This window comes from Myotis nattereri, assembly GCF_964212035.1.
Source record: "Myotis nattereri genome assembly, chromosome: 2".
Taxonomy (NCBI): domain Eukaryota; kingdom Metazoa; phylum Chordata; class Mammalia; order Chiroptera; family Vespertilionidae; genus Myotis; species Myotis nattereri.
The window spans coordinates 193,961,570-193,978,994 of record NC_138076.1 but is presented as its reverse complement, the minus strand read 5'-3'; the positions used below and the strand labels follow the sequence as shown (position 1 = coordinate 193,978,994).

The following is a 17,425-nucleotide window of genomic DNA, read 5'->3' as shown; positions in this document are numbered from 1 at the left end:
AGCTTTGCTGGGTAAAGTAATCTTGGTTGTAGGTTCTTGCTATTCATCACTTTGAATATTTCTTGCCACTCCCTTCTGGCCTGCAAAGTTTCTGTTGAGAAATCAGCTGACAGTCATATGAGTACTCCCTTGTAGGTAACTAACTGCTTTTCTCTTGCTGCTTTTAAGATTCTCTCTTTCTCTTTTGCTCTTGGCATTTTAATTATGGTGTGTCTTGGTGTGGTCCTCTTTGGATTCCTCTTGTTTGGGGTTCTCTGTGCTTCCTGGACTTGAAAGTCTATTTCTTTCACCAGGTAGGGGAAGTTTTCTGTCATTATTTCTTCAAATAGGTTTTCAATATCTTGCTCTCTCTCTCCTTCTGGCACTCCTATAATTCGGATGTTGGTGTGCTTGAAGCTGTCCCAGAGACTCCTTACACTATCTTCATATTTTCGGATTCTTTTTTCATTTTGCTTTTCTGGTTGGGTGTTTTTGCTTCTTCATATTTCAAATCTTTGACTTGATTCTTGCGATCCTCTAGTTTGCTGTTGGAACTCTGTATAATATTCTTTATTTCAGTCAGTGTATGCTTAATTTCTAGTTGGTCCTTTTTCATATCCTCGAGGGTCTCACTAGATTTCTTGAGGGTCTCACTAAATTTATCGGCAGTTTCTAGAAAATTCTTGAAAAATCTTATAACTGTGGTTTTGAACTCTATATCCAGTAGTTTGCTTTCCTCCATTTCTGTCATTTGTGATCTGTTTCTTTGCCTGGGTATTTTGGCTGCTTCCCTGTGTTGATAGAGTAGCTTTGTGTGCTAGGTGTCCTACAGGGCCCAGTGGTTTAGCCTCCCCAATTACCTGAGGTGGACACTCTTGGTGCACCCTTTTGTGGGCTTTGTGCACAGTCTTGTTGTAGTTAAGTCTTGATTGTTGTAGGTATCACTGCGAGGAATTGACCTCCAGACCAATTCGCTGTGAGAATCAGCTGTGTCTACAGTGGGAGAACTTCTGTACTGGAGACACCCTTATGGAGCAAGACTTGCTTCAGTGGGGCTTTGGTCCTCACTGAATCTGGCCCCTGAGTGTGTCCCTTTTGGATCTGAGAAGTTGCAATCTGGATGGTCCCACTCTGACCATTGCGTACACTGGCACTTGGATCTCTAAGGAGGTGCTAACTTAGCCTCTGCCTGAGGCTACCCAGCAGAAGCTATGGAGAGATCTGCAGAGTCCTTTTCTTTGTTTGGGGTTTGGAGGTGCCCCGATGAGGCCCAGCTGTGAAGCAATACAAGCTGCTGTGGGGCCTTGGGCCTTCCTTTGGAAGTTCTGGGTCTCTCTGACCCAGCTGCAGTTTGTTAGGTAATTTTCAGATTGCAGAGGGCCAAGCCTTTCATATGCAAAAGCCTCTCCCCACAGCTTGGGTGGGGCGGGACCTCAGGAAATCAACAAGGCGAGCGAACAGCTATGGCTGATCCTCAGACCTACCCTAAGAGGCCCCGCATCTCAGTGTCCCGGTAATCGCTGCAAACACCTCTGAGAGAAAGCCGCCCTCTATTTCCGACCAATGCCAGGCAGTCCAGTTTCTCCCCATATGAGTCTGGGTCCCAAGAGACTCGCCTGGAACTGGGGTTCAGAGCAGTCAGGAGCTTGAGACTCCCTCCCAATTGAAAAAGACAACCGTGTCCTCAGTTGCCTGCCCTTTCCGCGTGTGCCTCCATATCTCTGCACTTTACTTCCGCACCTCCTCTGAGTTTCAGTGTGCTTTTCTCCTCCCTTCTAGTTGTAGAATATCCACTCAGCCAGCCTTCCTGTGGTTCTGGATGATGTCCGTTTTGTCTTTTAGTTGTATTTTTGAAGTGGTTGTGCGAGGCAGCAATTTCTGGTGTTTACCTATGCTGCCATCTTGGTTTCTCTCTCTCATTGATGCTTGTAACTCTCTCTCCCTCTCTCTCTTCCTCTCTGAAATCAATAAAAATAAAATAAAATAAAATAAAAGTCTAAAAAAAAAAAAAGGATAGCCCTCAGTGATTTTCATCTTGAGCTTGTCATGCCTTTGGGTAATCCACTTCTGTACTATATCAGTTTGGTCTATGTGACCAATGGACTGCACCAGAAGTTAAAGTGTTTGACTTCTGAGGCCAGATCATAAAAGTGCTACTTTCACTTGCTCTCTTGGAGTACTTCCTCTGCGGAAAGCCAATCATCATCTCGTGAGAACACTCAAGAAACCCTATGGAGAGTTCCCTATGGTGAGGATGGGAGACCTTCTCACAAAAACCAGTACCAAGTTGCCAGCCATGTGAGTAAGACATCAAGGAAGTAGACCCTTCAGCTCTTGCCAGGCTTCCACATGATGGCAGTCACAGTTACTTATTTGACCAAAAGAATTTCTCTATAGAGTTTTGAGGAAAGTCCTTCTTAATTTTTAATAGTTACCTCATTATGAGTCTTTGGATAGACAAAATAGTACCATCTCTTGCCCAAGGAATGTATGTGAAAAGAAGTATGAAGAAAGTAAAGAATGCATAACAAATTTTTTAAAATGGAAGAGTTCACCCTATTATTAGTGGAAAAGAAGAAACTATAAAAGGGATGACTGAAGAAAGTAAGGCATCTGGATATTTCCATAAACCTCTATGACAGCAGTTCTCAACCTGTGGGTCGCGACCCTTTTGGCTGTCGAATGACCCTTTCACAGGGGTCACCTAAGACCATCCTGAATATCAGATATTTACACTATGATTCATAACAGTAGCAACATTACAGTCATGAAGTAGCAAGGAAAATAATTTTATGGTTGTGTCACAACATGAAGAACTGTATTTAAAGTGCCAGAAGGTTGAGAACCACTGCTCTATGATAAGAATTACACATAAATTACAAGAGGAAATTATCATTTTAAGATAGGTCTCCATTTTAAATGTGACAATGAATAAAGTTCTACTCATAGATAAAGCTTATTCATCTCACATATTGAATTTCTTTTAGAATCACAGAAAACATCATTCCAGCCCCATCCTCTAGGATTCCAGAAAACTACTGAAGCACATTCCTCTGCAGAAAAATTGGGCTCACCCTCGTGCCATGATCTAAAGAGAAACAAAGGATAAAAACACGTCAGTGAATGCACAGTGATTAATTAAAAAGTATATAGAGTTGGGGTTTGAAGAGAATGGGGTTCAGGGTGAAATAACACTCCAATGATTGCTCTCCTCTTCTCATACTGCCCTCCTCAAAACCCCCAAGTGTAAACACGCACTTTTATAATTGCTTCTCTAATATTTCCCTGGCAAATTTTTATGTAGTAGAGTAAACTTGACCTTGTTCCTAAAATCTAATCTTCACTTTTTTCTCTATAAAGAGCCCTTATCCTGATCTGGGTTGTTAAACAATTTGTGTCTTAGTAGCATAATGAAGAGGTTGCCTCTTTAATTTGTGTACTCTTATCACCTTCCTAAATACCTATATTCTCATGGAGCTTGAGTCTGGTCATAAGAAGTTACCCTGCCTACAAGGAATGCAATCTGTAGTAAGGGTGACAAGGTTTGGATGGGGGTGGGAGGGTAGGACTTTGTTTTTGGAATTAAGAGACATGGTTTTCTCCTGACTCATTTTGATCTTAAGCAAATAATTTATTCTCTTCAGGTATTTGATTCTTCACCTATAAAAATAGGAATCATAGTCAGGTCCCCAAATAGCTTATAAAAGTATGTGAACATCACATGCAATAATGTATAATTAAATTCTGGATTTATTTCAAAGCCTCAAATAAATAGTATTATTATATAATCATCCTCCTAGAATTGAACACAGTTCTCACACATGTATTTTAAGTCTTATTAATTGAAATAAAGTGTAATTGAAGTGTCTACACAAGTTTAGAGGCAGCAAATGGTAATGAATAAGAGACCCATCTTTGGAGTTAGACATGGAGTTGAGGCCCTCTTTCTCATCTTACTTCTTATTGACTTCAGGGAAGTTAATTCACTTTTCATCAGTAAAATGAGTTCTAAAAAAGTTTTCATAAAGTTTAAGTGTGACAATACATGCATTTAATAATTGTGCATGTAAGAACTTAATAATTGTTAGAATCTGTTATCATCAATATAATTATCAGTATTAGCATTAACAGTCACTGCCAACAAAATTGCCCTACATTTTTATGCCTTACTTCCTTCAGTCATCCCTCTTATAGTTTCTTCTTTTCCACTAATAATAGGGTGAACTCTTCCATTTTTAAAAATTTGTTATGCATTCTTTACTTTTTTCATACTTCTTTTTACACACATTCCTTGGGCAAGAGATGTACTATTTTGTCTATCCAAAGACTCATAATGAGGTAACTATTGAAAATTAAAATTAGGTACTATTTTGTTTCTCTCCTCCTGTAAGTAGTAATTCTCTAGTAGTTAATTACTTTGTTATATAAACAAAGCCCATGGTTCATTAATGTGAGTCTGTACTCACCTGACATTTTCTGTGTAAGGTGTCTGATCAATCCATTGCCAATTGCCATTCCCTTGTGGATCTGAGAGTCCCAGAAAATAAGAAAGTGATTCATTCAGCTGCTGAACAATGAAATTCTGCATAAAGAAAAAGAAGCCATAGACTGAAATCCCCAAATTGAATAGAGTAAGAGTTCTTTAGAGCTCTAAAGAGAAAATAAAATGCCAGCTGTGAGGAACAGTATCAAGACAGCTCATTGGACAACAGAACAGGCCCAAAACATCAATATCATTACAAGAAGGAGGGAGTTATAACTCATGAATTTCCATCGCAAATTTATTTTTTCTTCACCAAGTGGCAGAATTCTTTTAAAATGTATGTCAATTTTTGCACTTTCAACCATTTTTAAAATTGTATACGTTTAGATGTATTCTAGTGTATTTCTCATTGTTTATCAATGAAATTGCATTTGAGTTATCAAAATTCAAATTTGTTTCTCTCTTCCCCTAAGTAGTAATTCTCTAGTAATTAATTACTTTTAAAAGTTAAACATAAAGGAGTGTTTATTATATTTATAACAGTAGTGATGACTTCTTAAAAAAACGATTAGTCTCATTTTTCCATCTGGGCCTCGTATCACCTTTTTAATCTATCAGAATTGTTTTCTGGTTGAGATAAGGTGAAATTAATTTGAATTCAGTTTTTTAAATCTATCTTTATTGTTGAAAGTATTACAGATGTCCCCTTTTTTCCCCCATTGACTCCCCTCCTCCCCACCCTCACCTCCTCCCCAGGTCTTCACCAGCACTATTGTGTGTGTCCATGGGTTATGCAAATATGCATATAAATTCTTTGGTTAATCTCTCTCGCTCCCCCGCCTTCCCTCTGAGAATCATCAGTCTGTTGCATGCTTCCTTATCTCTAGATCTATTTTCTTTGTCAGTTTATTTTGTTCATTAGATTCCATTTATAAGTGAGATCGTGTGATATTTGTCTTTCTCTGACTGGCTTATTTCAGTTAGCATAATACTCTCCAGGTCCCTCCATGCTGTCTCAAAGGGTAAGAGATCCTTCTTTTTCACTGCTGCATAGTATTCCATGGTATATATGACACCATGTAAATGTACACAGCTTTTTTACCCACTCATCTACTGGCGGGCACTTGGGCTGTTTCAGATCTTAGCTATTGTAAACTGCACTTCTATGAACATAGAGGTGCACAAATTCATTCTGATTGGTGTTTCAAGTTTCTTAGGATATATTCCTAGAACTGTAGAGATCTTTTTACAACAATGTTAATATAGTTAATTATTGAACTGTACACTTTAAAACAGCTAAGATGATAAATTTTATTTTAAATTAAATTTACTTTATTTAAATGAAAATGAAAAATAAAAAAAACAAAAGTACCTGCTCTGCTTTTGTGTTGAGTACCACCAAATGAGCCCCCATCCGAACACAGTTCTGCTCACTCTTAGACCAAAAATTACCTTCTTTAGAAATGAAGTAGCAGCTGGAACCAAAAGATTTCCAAGTACTTGGGCAACATCCCCAGACTTTTTCTATGTTGAATGAAATAGAAAAGTGAGTGCAAGATGAGACAAATAAGATCAAAGAGGTAAATTCCATATATGTGAAATCTGAGGTTGTTTTCTAGAGATGGGCTTCTTAAGTCATGTATTTATTGTTCCCTAAATTATATAATTTGGGGCCATAGGGCTGCTTTTAAATAAACATTTTTTCACATTAAGTCCTCAGTATTTACCAAGGTTTACCTACAGAATTTATCTGGAATTTTTGCCAAAAAATCACTATAAAATTTTTTCTGTTCTTTATATCCCTTATACATTAGATGCACCAAGTTCTATCATGGTTACAAATTACTAATAAAGGTGTATCTCAAATGCCAATTCTACTTAATAATCTTGGGCAAGCCACAAGTCTCAAGTTTTTAAAATGGAAATGATAATTATTCACAGGGTGATAATGAAAATTAGAATTATGCCTTATTCGAATTCTGACTCCACCATTTATTATGTATGCCTTTGGGCAAATTATATAACCTCCTTGAGCTTTAGTTATTTTGTCTTTAAAGTGTAAATAAAAACAGTCAGTACCAAACCCAAAGGGAAACTTAATCACATAATATGTGCAAAGCACTTTAAAAGATGCTTAACATTTTCTAACTCTCTGTCCCTCTCCCTTCCTCTCTGTAAAAAAATCAATAAAATATAAAAGATGCTTAACATGGAATAATTGCTCATAAATATTACCTATTACTAATTTTTACACAGCATCAAACTTATGAGTTTTAAAAATTATCACTTCTCTCTCCTTTCCCCTTAGAAACACCAATTTGCCATTATCCTAGAATTAAAAATTTCTAGCTAACCAATACAGATCCACTGACATGTTTTGATCATGTATGTATATTTACATGTTTATATACAATTTTAGCACATATATATGTTTACCTGAATAATAGGTTGTTTTGATTTGCTGAATTTTAAATCTCTTTAAAAGTATAATATATGTGGTCTTCTTGGCTTCATTTTTTAATTCCACATTGCTAAGATTCATTCATGTTGTTATATATAGCTCTATGTTATTCATTTTAAATATTATTGCATTAAAATTTGCATATTAAATGATGAGAAACTATCTATAGAATTATTCTTCCTTTTATAATATTATAATATGAATAAAATAAACAGACCATATCTATATCATTTTACTATTAGCCACTTTTGGAAATTTATCTTAATTATGCTTTCTGTTCATTATTAAATACTAGAGGCCCGGTGCACAAAATTCGTGCATGGGTGGGGTCCCTAGGCCTGGACAGCGATCAGGGCCAATCAGGTTCCCTGCCTCTCCACCTCCTCTTTCCCTCGCTGCCTGTGTCTGCCACCACCAACCCCCGGGGCCCAGCCCTGATTGAGTGATCGGGAACTGCCAGCTGGGGGGGAGGGGCCAACAGCCACCAAGGCAAGTGGGCAGTGGGCTGATAGGTGCCTGCCAGCTGGAGGGAGGGAAGAGGCGGAGGGACCCAGGAGGTTGGCTGCCGACCCCAAGGAGGGAGCTGGCCCTCGGCCCCCCTGGGAAAGGGGCCACATCCGCTGCCACCCACCCCAGGTTCTCCAGCCCAGTTCCGGGGCCTGCCAGCCGATGGGAGGGACTGGGAGGTTGGCTGGCAGGCTCCTGCATTGAGCATCTGCCTCCTGGTGGTCAATGCACATCATAGCAACCAGTAGTTTCATTGTTAACAGTCGCTTAGGCTCTTATATATATAGATTGTTTTTCATAATACTCCTTAAAGTATGTATTAACAATATGTTAATTTAACATGTCTAATTAAGTGGACTGTTTTGATGGTGAGAATTGGCTTTGTCAGTTATGTATGGAAGCATTTTACATATGTTAAATATGCTAAATCTCCAGCTCCAAGGTTGACAAAATTATTTAAAGCTGTGATGAAAGGAAGCATTTGTCAAAAAGATATATGGGCATTAATAATGTTGTATTTTTCCAATTGTGCTTTGTAATTATAAAAAGAAGTATACTTAATAATCATTTGATAACACTTATCTTCTTTTTGGAGTAATTCTCAGAAATTGAGAAAGTGAATCACTATTGACTGAGAAGAATACAAACCTTTTGTAAATTATTCTATTTATTATCTACACTAATAAAATTGAAACATGCAAATTGATGTCACTCTGCTATGCCCACCAGCCAATCAGAAAGACTATGCAAATTAACCCAACAAAGATGGTGGTTAATTTGCATACACAGGCGCAGAGCGAAGACTGAAGGCTCCGGCCGGAGCGAAGACTGAAGAGGCTTGGCTTCTCCACTGCAGTTGCCTTGCTGCGGCCACAGCAGAGAAGCCAAGCCTTGAGGCCAAGCTGCTGTGGCCGGACCAAAGGCCTGGGTCCTGGGTCCCAGAGGAAAACCAGTGCCAGCAGCCAGGGGAAGGAAGGCCTATTGCACGAAAATTCGTGCACTGGGCTTCTAGTTCTTTATATTTAACAACATTGAAAAATTACCTAATCAAATTCTCAGTGAACAGATTATTATAAATAATTTTTGATACTAGATCACTATATGTTTTTAGCAAAAAACTATGCCCTAGCCGGTTTGGCTCACTGGATAGAGCGTCAGCCTTGGGACTGAAGGGTCTCGGGTTCAATTCCAGTCAAAAGCATGAACCTTGGTTGCAGGCACATCCTCAGTAGGGGGTGTGCAAGAGGAAGCTGATTGATGCTTCTCTCTCATCGATGTTTCTAACTCTCTATCCCTCTCCCTTCCTCTCTGTAAAAAATCAATAAAATAAAGTTTTTAAAAAGAACACTAAAAAAATTGGGTGCCATTCTAACCGAACACTTTCTATTCTATCAATTTATTTAGATAAGTAAGATTTATCATATTGTGTCACTAAAGTGAAAAATAACAAAGGAGTTGATGTTGATTTCTACCTCACTTTAGTAGTAATATTATTCAATAGTAAGTATAACTGATTGCATTTTTTAAAGTCCATGTGTCTCCTTAAAATACTAGAGGCCCAGTGCACAAAATTCATGTACGGGTAGGGTTCTTAGGCCTGGCTGGCAATCAGGGCTGATCAAGGCCTTCTGGGTGCTGGCTAGGGCCTCCTCCCTTCCCTGGCTGCTCGCTGCCACCCGGGCCTTCCTTCGTTCTATACCACCCCCTGGTGGTCAGCACACGTCATAGTGAGTGATAGAACTCTCAGTCTCCTGGTTGAACTCCCACAGGGACACTTTGCCTATTAGCCTTTTATAAATATACTAGAGGCCCGGTGCACAAAAATTTGTGCACTCGGGGGGGAGGGTGGTCCCTCAGCCCGGCCTGTGCCGTTTGGCAGTCTGGGACCCCTCAGGGGATGACCACCTGCTGGCTTAGGCCCGCTCTCTGGGGGATTGGGCCTAAGATGGCAATAAGACATCCCTCTGGCAGCCTGGCAGCCCTCAGGGGATGTCCACTTGCCAGCAGGAAGCAGGCCTAAACTGCAGTCAGACATCCTTAGTGCTGCTGAGGAAGCAGGAGAGGCTCCCACCACCACCGCTGTACCAGCAGCCATCAGCCTGGCTTGTGGCTGAGCAGAGCTCCTCCAATGTGAGAGTGCCCTGACCACCAGAGGGCAGCTCCTACATTGATCGTCTGCCCCCTGGAGGTCAGTGTGTGTCATAGTGACCAGTCATTCCCAGTCCTTCTGCTGTTAGGGTCAGTTTGCATATTGCCCTTTTACTATATAAGATAGAGGCCTGGTGCATGGGTGGGAGCCGGCTGGTTTGCCCTGAAGGGTGTCCTGGATCAGGGTGGGGGTCCTGCTTGGGTTCCTGGCCAGCCCTGGATGAGAGGATGATGGCTGTTTGCAGCTGGTCGCGCCCCCTTCAGGGTAGGGGTCCCCACTGGGGTGCCTGGCCAGTCTGGGTGAGGGGATGAGGGGCTGAGGGCCATTTTCAGGCTGGTGGGTGACTGAAGCTCCCAACCTCTCCTTTTTTTCTTTTTTTCTTTTTATTCTGGGATTTATTTACCTTCTATGGCTGTCACTGGAGCTGAGAGCCAGCTTTAGCTCTGAGGCTCAGCTCCAACTCTGAGATCTCGGCTGCTGAAAGCAGGTATTTGGGTTTGTTTGGCTTCTATAATTGAAACACTGTTGCAACTCCAGCTCTGAGGCCCAGCTGGCTGAAAGCAGGTTTCTGGGGTTTGTTTAGCTTCTATAATTGCAACATTGTTTCTTAGAGTGCAGCTCAGAGGCCAGCAGCGGCAGGCGGGGAAACTTGGCTTCCTCCATCGCTGGAGCAAGCAAGCCTCCTGTTCGCTTCAGCTGCCTAGCTGCCAGCCGCCATCTTGGTTGGCAGTTAATTTGCATATCACCCTGATTAGCCAATGGGAAGCATGTCAGAGGTATGGTTAACTACCATGTTTGTCTATTATTAGATAGGACTACAGCAGTGATGGCGAACCTATGACACGCATGTTAGAAGTCATACGCGAACTCATTTTTTTGGTTTATTTTTCTTTGTTAAATGGCATTTAAATATATAAAATAAATATCAAAAATATAAGTCTTTGTTTTACTATGGTTGCAAATATCAAAAAATTTCTATATGTGACACGGCACCAGAGTTAAATTAGGGTTTTTCAAAATGCTGACACACCGAGCTCAAAAGGTTCGCCATCACTGTACTAGAGGCCCAATGCACAAAATTCATGCATGGGGGAGTCCCCTCATCCCAGCCTGCACCCTCTCTAATCCACGACCCCTCGGAGGATGTCCGACTGCCCGTTTAAGCCCGATCCCTGGGATCGGGCCTAAACTGGCAGTCAGACATCCCTCTCAGAATCCTGGACCACTGGCTCCTAATTGCTCACCTGCCTGCTTGCCTGGTTTCCCCTAACTGGCCTGCCCCTGTTGGCCTGAGTGCCCCACACTGCCTCTGTGGCCAGTCTGATCGCCCCTAACTATCCCTGCTGCCAGCCTGGTCACCCCCAACTGCCCTCCAGCCAGCCTAGTCACCCCTGACTGCCCCCGCTTGCCAGCCTAATTGCCCCCAACTACCCCCCCTGCCAACCTGGTAGCCCTTACTGCCCCTCCCCCTGTGCTGGCCTTGTTTCCCCTAATTGCCCCCCCCCACAGGCCTGGTCACCTCTTACTGCCCCCCGTGCCGGCCTAGTCGCCCCTCACGACCCCCCCACCGGCCTGGTCGCCCCACGCAGCCTGCTTGTTTAGTCGTTTGGTTGCCCCTCAGTAACCCCCCTGCCGGTCTGGTCATAGGCAGCCATCTTGTGAGGGCGTGATGATCAATTTGCCCATTACCTCTTTATTATATAGGACTAGAGGTCCGGTGCATGAAATTCATGCACTTGGGGAGGGGGGTCCCCCAGCCTGGCCTGTGCCCTGTCACAGTGCGGGAGCCCCACAATTGATTGCTCCAAAGAGGTAGGCCCCGCCCACCCATCTGGGGCTCCTTGATGGATTGCCCCAAAGATGTAGGCTGGAGCCGGGGATCCTGCCTCCTCCATGCTGCATGGAGCCAGGAGGTGGGACCCCCAGGACTCCCAGGCAGGCCTCGTCACATGGAGCTGGGATGCCCAGGCAAGCCTCACTGTGTGGAGCCGGGGGACCCCCAGGCAAGCCTCACCGCATGGAGCCAGGTGACTCCCAGGCAGGCCTTGCCGGACCCCAGGCAGGCCTCGCCGAGTGGAGGCGGGACTCCCAGACAGGCTCTGTGCCGAGCATGCAGCAACAAGCCCAGCCCTGTACGCAGCCATCTTCGAATGGCATGAGGGCATCATGGCATGACGACCACCTAGTCCTAGGCTTTTATTAGTAAGAATAGACTAGAGGTTTAGTGCATGAAATTTGTGCACGAGGGCATCCCTCAGCCTGGCCTGCACCCTCTAGCAATCTGGGACCCCTCAGGGGATGTCCAACTGCTGGTTTAGGCCCGATGCAGGATCGGGCCTAAACCAGCAGTCAGACATCCCTCTGGCAATCTAGGAATGCTGGCTCCTAACCACTCGCCTGCCTGCCTGCTGGATAGCCCCTAACCACTCTGCCTGCTTGCCTCATTGCTCCTAACCACTCTGCCTGCCTGCCTCATTGCTCCTAATCCCTTTGCCTGCCAGATCACCCCTAACCACTTGCCTGCCTGATCGCCCCTAATCACTCTGCCTGCCTGTTCACCCCTAACCACTCTGCCTGCCTGCCTGATTGCCTCTAACTGCTCACCTGTCTGCCTAATCGCCCTAACTGCTCACCTGCTTGCCTGATCGCCCCTAACTGCCTCTGCTTCGGCCCCCGCTACTGTGGCTTCATCCAGAAGGCTGTCCGGAACGACATCCAGAATTACGTCCAGAAGATCATTTGGCTGTCTGGTCTAATTAGCATATTACACTTTTATTATTATAGATGGGCTTCTAATAGATTTATGTTATCAGTAATAATTTATAAAAATATATAATAAATATGTAATGTTTTGAATATATATTCTGATGATAATTATAATAAATCCATCCAGAAGAAGTTTTATAACAACCTTAATGTTCCATAGGAAATAAAACTATTAGAGATGTTCTTATTTACATATCTTGGCAGACAGGAAAGTGCTGTGTAAATGTTAGTCTAAAGGGGGAAAGAATGATGTAATACCCAGGACTGTTAAATAATACATGCATTTCTCTTTTTTAATATTCATGATGGGAGTGGAGGTAGCAATTTGTAATGGTATGTAGACACCAAAGATACATTTTAAAAACATGTTTAGCAGTTTTATTTTTAAATGTTGATATTTACAAAGTTCCAGAAATTATAGCTTTGCTTCTAATACATGATAAAAAAAAGTTAGATTTCAGATTAAATAAGGGGATGCATAGTTTTTCAATATATTTCTGGGGTTTTGACAAGCATGCTTCAACATGTCCCAGCCCTCAGATGGGGGCCGAGTGGAAAACAAATAGGAAAAGATACATGTGGATCTCGATTATCTTTTTACCTTTAATGAATATGGAAAATTTTTGTTTGGACTTTTAACTTTTTATTGTAATAATAATGTGAAAGGATGTTCTTAAAATCTGAGCACTTTTATTTGCTGACATGGTGGCATATAAGATAATTTTACATATAAGCTTATCTGTAACTTGACTTATTTGTATGAAACAGCTTGAAAGGCTATAACAGGGAGTAAATTTGCAGTTTCTTATGCCAGATGGATGTGGGGTTAATTTAATGAATAACCATCTTTGTCTCATTCATTTCAGAGCATTCTGAAAGCAAAGGCTAAAGTACCCATTGCTGCTTCCAGGAGGTAGTCTTTAAAACTCCAGTTGTTGATACAGGAGTGCCTCAAGTTGTTGAGAGGAAAACAATATTGATGTAATTATGTTCTTCTCCCCAGAAGCGCCAGCTCCACAATTGACAAAAAACAAAAACAAAAAACCCTCAATGGGACAAGAAAAGCCTACGTGAGAGAGTAAAGAAAACTATTCCTCACCACCCCATGTACCATATTTCTAGCAAATATTTAAAAAAGGAAAAATTCCAACATCTCATAAAAATAGAAAGAAACTTAAGTCCTCTCTTTAGTTCTCAGAGATTTTTTCCATAAAGGCAAAGGAGTGCATACTAAGAATCTGACATCTATTGGTATTTCTTCACTTGGAAGGAATAAAGCCATAAAAACCACTACGAACATGCATTTTGCCTTTCTTTGGCCTTTCTCACTAGACATAGTGCAAGGCAGACCGTGATTTTGAAGTCAACTCTCTTAACGGTCCACATACGAAGGTGCCAGCACCACGTTTTAAAGTGAGGACAACCTCTTCCTGAGCCATGTTTCACCAACCAAATTGAGCAGCAATAAAGCTGACACTTGGAATTAAGATGGGTGTTATTAACTAGGAACCTTAGATAACAAAAATAAATTCTATCCAAATGATAAGGGTAAGGATAATTTTAAACCAAAACTTTTATGAAGAATTTCCAGGGTTGGCTTGAGCAAATTGCATGGTGTATGTTAATAACACTTATTGATCTCAAGAAGTCTGGACAAGGGCAAATCTAGAGCCTGATAGGAGCATGTAAGTTTAGAGATATCCTTTAAAAAAAATTTTTTTATTGATTTCAGAGAGGAAGGGGGAAGGAGGAAAAGGAATAGAAACATCAATTAGTTACCTCCTGCACATGCCCCAACCAGGGCTCAGGCCAGGGAGGAGCCAGTAACAGAGGTACATGCCCTTGACCTGAACTGAACTGGGACATTTCAGTCTACAGGCCGACTCTCTGTCCACTGAGCCAAACCAGGTAGGGTGTGATATCCATTTTTTAAAAATAGAATAAGCCAATCTTGAGCTCACCCCTGACCTCTTTCTCTGAGAAAAGAAAGTCTGGTTAAGAATTGCAACACCTTACCTGTCACCCTTGTCCCTTCATTGAAGCAGGTTAGACTTGGATGATATGTATGTAATTCAGACAGCCTTTTGACAGTTTTTGTATATGTAATATGATACGTCGCTGTGGAGGAAGAGGGAGGATTAGTATCCACCGATTCTTTTGCTACAAAACCTTATGCTCTATAAATCTGTGCCAAGCAGGCTTTCCTCCAACTGTAACCATTTCCTTCTCTCTTCTATTCAAACTCAATAAAGGCTGTGTTCAATTACTGCTTGCCTCTATTCATTTGTTTGTGTATAAGCCTGTACTTTTTTGTTGTTGCTCTTTCCCCATTGAAATTTAAGTTCTATATTCTAGGACAGAGATTCTCTTTCTACATATATTAATCGCAAACACCTAGAATAGAGACTGTCAAAAATAATCCATACCTATCCGTTGATCTACTGACTGTCTGCTTCTTCTTAATTTTCATAATCATGAAGCAAGAATGCAGATTATTTTTACATTTTCTAAAAGTTCTGACTGTTAATAGCTACAGATAAACATATGAGGTAAATAGAAACCAATGGGAGCCTTTAAACATTTAGAAACATTTTAAATGTCTCAAATAAACATTACCTTTTATGTTCAAGGGTGTGCACAGGAAGAAAGACCTGTTCTCTCTTGGGTCCTGAATTGATTCTTCACTCATTTCTGTGTTAGCCTTCTACTACTAAAGATCACTACTTTCCCACCATTCTCCTAGCCTATGCCTTGGGGTCCTTAATATCTGCTTCCTCTTGATTAATAAAATAACTGTTCTTAAACGCTCTTCCTCTTGCACTTGACCATGAAAAATGAAACAGATTCTAACTTTTTGATAGTTATTTTTATTTGTGTTTTAGTAAAGACCAAGACATTTACTTGTATCTTGAGGGAACATCAAACATGGCCCATCTGGCATATGAAATCACTTTCACTTCCTTCCAGACTATTTTATAACTATTTTTAATCGCCTTAGCAGAGAATGGAGAATAAAATTGTAGATTAGAGAGAACAAAGTGTTGAAGCTTTCTCACAAAATGTACTTGAAATATTTATTTGGAAGCAAATGGAACAGAAAAGAAATATTTTATTCCCTTACATCCTCAACATTTCATTTGAATATTTATTCTCCTTATATTAGAAAAGACTCTCACAAGAAAGTCAAAGAAGCTATTCTAAAGTATTATGATTATAAAAGCAATTATAGTTGCATTCTCAATAGTGGGCTTTTGTGGGTAGAGAATATGTGATCAGTAGTGAACCATGTAGTGAAAAATGATGTCTTTGACTACAATCAACATCCATCCATATGAGAGGTCATGATTGAGAATATACTAATAAAACCAGGTGAAATATATCTGGAAGCAGAATCAATTATCAAAATATGAAGAAAAGGGAGAAAAGAGAGGGAGGGAAAGGAGGAGAAAGAGGAAGAGGAGGAGGGGAAATCAACAAAAGCATTGCATTCCAATTAACAGTTGACATATTAATAGTGTATAGAACATGACAGGGAAGGAAATCACAAGAGTGTCACCTCAGTGAAGAACTTACCCACACAACTCACGATGAAACAAGCACTGAGGAATGCTATGGAAACCACAGCAACAGACCAGATCTTCACGGGGGACCACCATACTGGCCTTACTGTCAGAGAGGAAGACAAATGCAGTTACCATGGAGCCAAGAAGCCAGAGTTCCTAAGAAACTTAGAACAATGAAGAAACTAGGTGAAGAATCTCATATTAATTAAAAACCTAAAAGAAGGAGAGAGCTTAAAAACTCCCACAGATGGTGATGGAAGGAGACTTAACTTTGGGTGGTAAACACACAATATAATATACAGATGATGTATTGTAGAATTGTATACCTGAAACTGACATAATTTTATTAACCAATGTCAACCCAATAAATTCAATAAAGTGTTTAAATAAAGAAACTCTCTCAGAATAAATAACCAGGTAGTAGCTTTGAAGTCCTAAACAATTGAGGAAAAAGTCATCCTCAATCAACTGTGTTTTCTACTTTCCTTTTCTTTCTTCTTAAATATTATATTTACCCATGGATTCCCCATCTTTCTTAATCCATCACTTTTGTCTCCTTCTCATACCACTGTATTAATATTTGTTTACTCATTCTAACAAGTACATCTGGCTCTGAGGAATTAGTCTTTCTTCTAACTTCTCTTGATTGCTATGGTAGTCCAATCTGTATCCCCCCAATCTGTTCATTGTCTATCTCTTCTCTCCAGATAACTCATCATCTCATACACTTCTTTCTCTCTGGAATTAAGGAAAGGAATGCTCACCTCTACCTTGAGGTTGCCCTTGTTGCACCATCATGTGGGCTCCCTGTGTTCAGAAGGCCCAGGAGCCCCTTGTGTGTCTTTTTCTCTGAAAATGTTACCCGGAGCTTTGACTTTATTCAAATAGGTCAGAGATGAGACAGACAACTAAACACTCTGATGAGGCTAAGAGACTTCCAGTATAAAGTATGCCTCAAAAGAAGAAGTTGCGGTTTAGACTAAAAAAAAAAATAAAAGAAAGAAAAGAAACTCCATCAGAATAAATAACCAAATGACTAAATAAACTTCAGTCTTTTAGTTTAGACTAAAGTTTCCAGTGATTTTAAAATATCATGAAAAATAAGAGGAAATTGAGAAACACATCTAAAACAGCTCATGAAATCTTTGACAAGAATGTTGAGATCACTTGTTCAGTTTCTGACATGAAATTTCTCCCCCTGATTCCTAATTATTCTGGCATGCAAAATAGAAAATTTTATATACCCTAAAAGAAATTTATTAAATTAATAAGGTATATGCCTAATTAATTTAAGTGCTCCCTAGCCAATCTTTACATTGGATTTTATGTAAGGCTTAATCCATGTGTTGAACAGTGTCCTAGGAAGTGAGCAAAAGTCTGATTGAATAGATATGGCTTAAAAATATGTTAATATTTTTACTTAAAGATCCATGGACATTGTTCAGGAATGTGATTGTAAAATAAAAGGTTCTGGAATTTATCTACAAAAGTAATTAAACATTCTTAATGAATCAAGA

The 17,425-nt window shown here is 40.6% G+C and overlaps 1 protein-coding gene across 2 annotated transcripts; it reads right to left on the bottom strand.

Moving 5' to 3' along the window:
* Positions 1-1,831: 1,831 nt before the first annotated feature.
* Positions 1,832-16,827, bottom strand: LOC308513280 (C-type lectin domain family 6 member A-like). Of its 2 annotated transcripts, XM_081083182.1 has the most exons (6): positions 16,673-16,827; positions 15,919-16,011; positions 14,362-14,463; positions 5,835-5,986; positions 4,446-4,561; positions 1,832-3,067 (listed from the first exon to the last, which is right to left on the bottom strand). In XM_081083182.1, exons 1-6 carry the CDS (start codon positions 16,704-16,706, stop codon positions 2,923-2,925), a joined length of 642 nt encoding a protein of 213 aa, XP_080939308.1. In that variant the 5' UTR covers positions 16,707-16,827; the 3' UTR covers positions 1,832-2,922. The 2 variants fall into 2 exon arrangements, with proteins under 2 accessions (XP_080939308.1, XP_080939309.1); XM_081083183.1 differs by lacking the exon at positions 14,362-14,463.
* Positions 16,828-17,425: the final 598 nt, after the last annotated feature.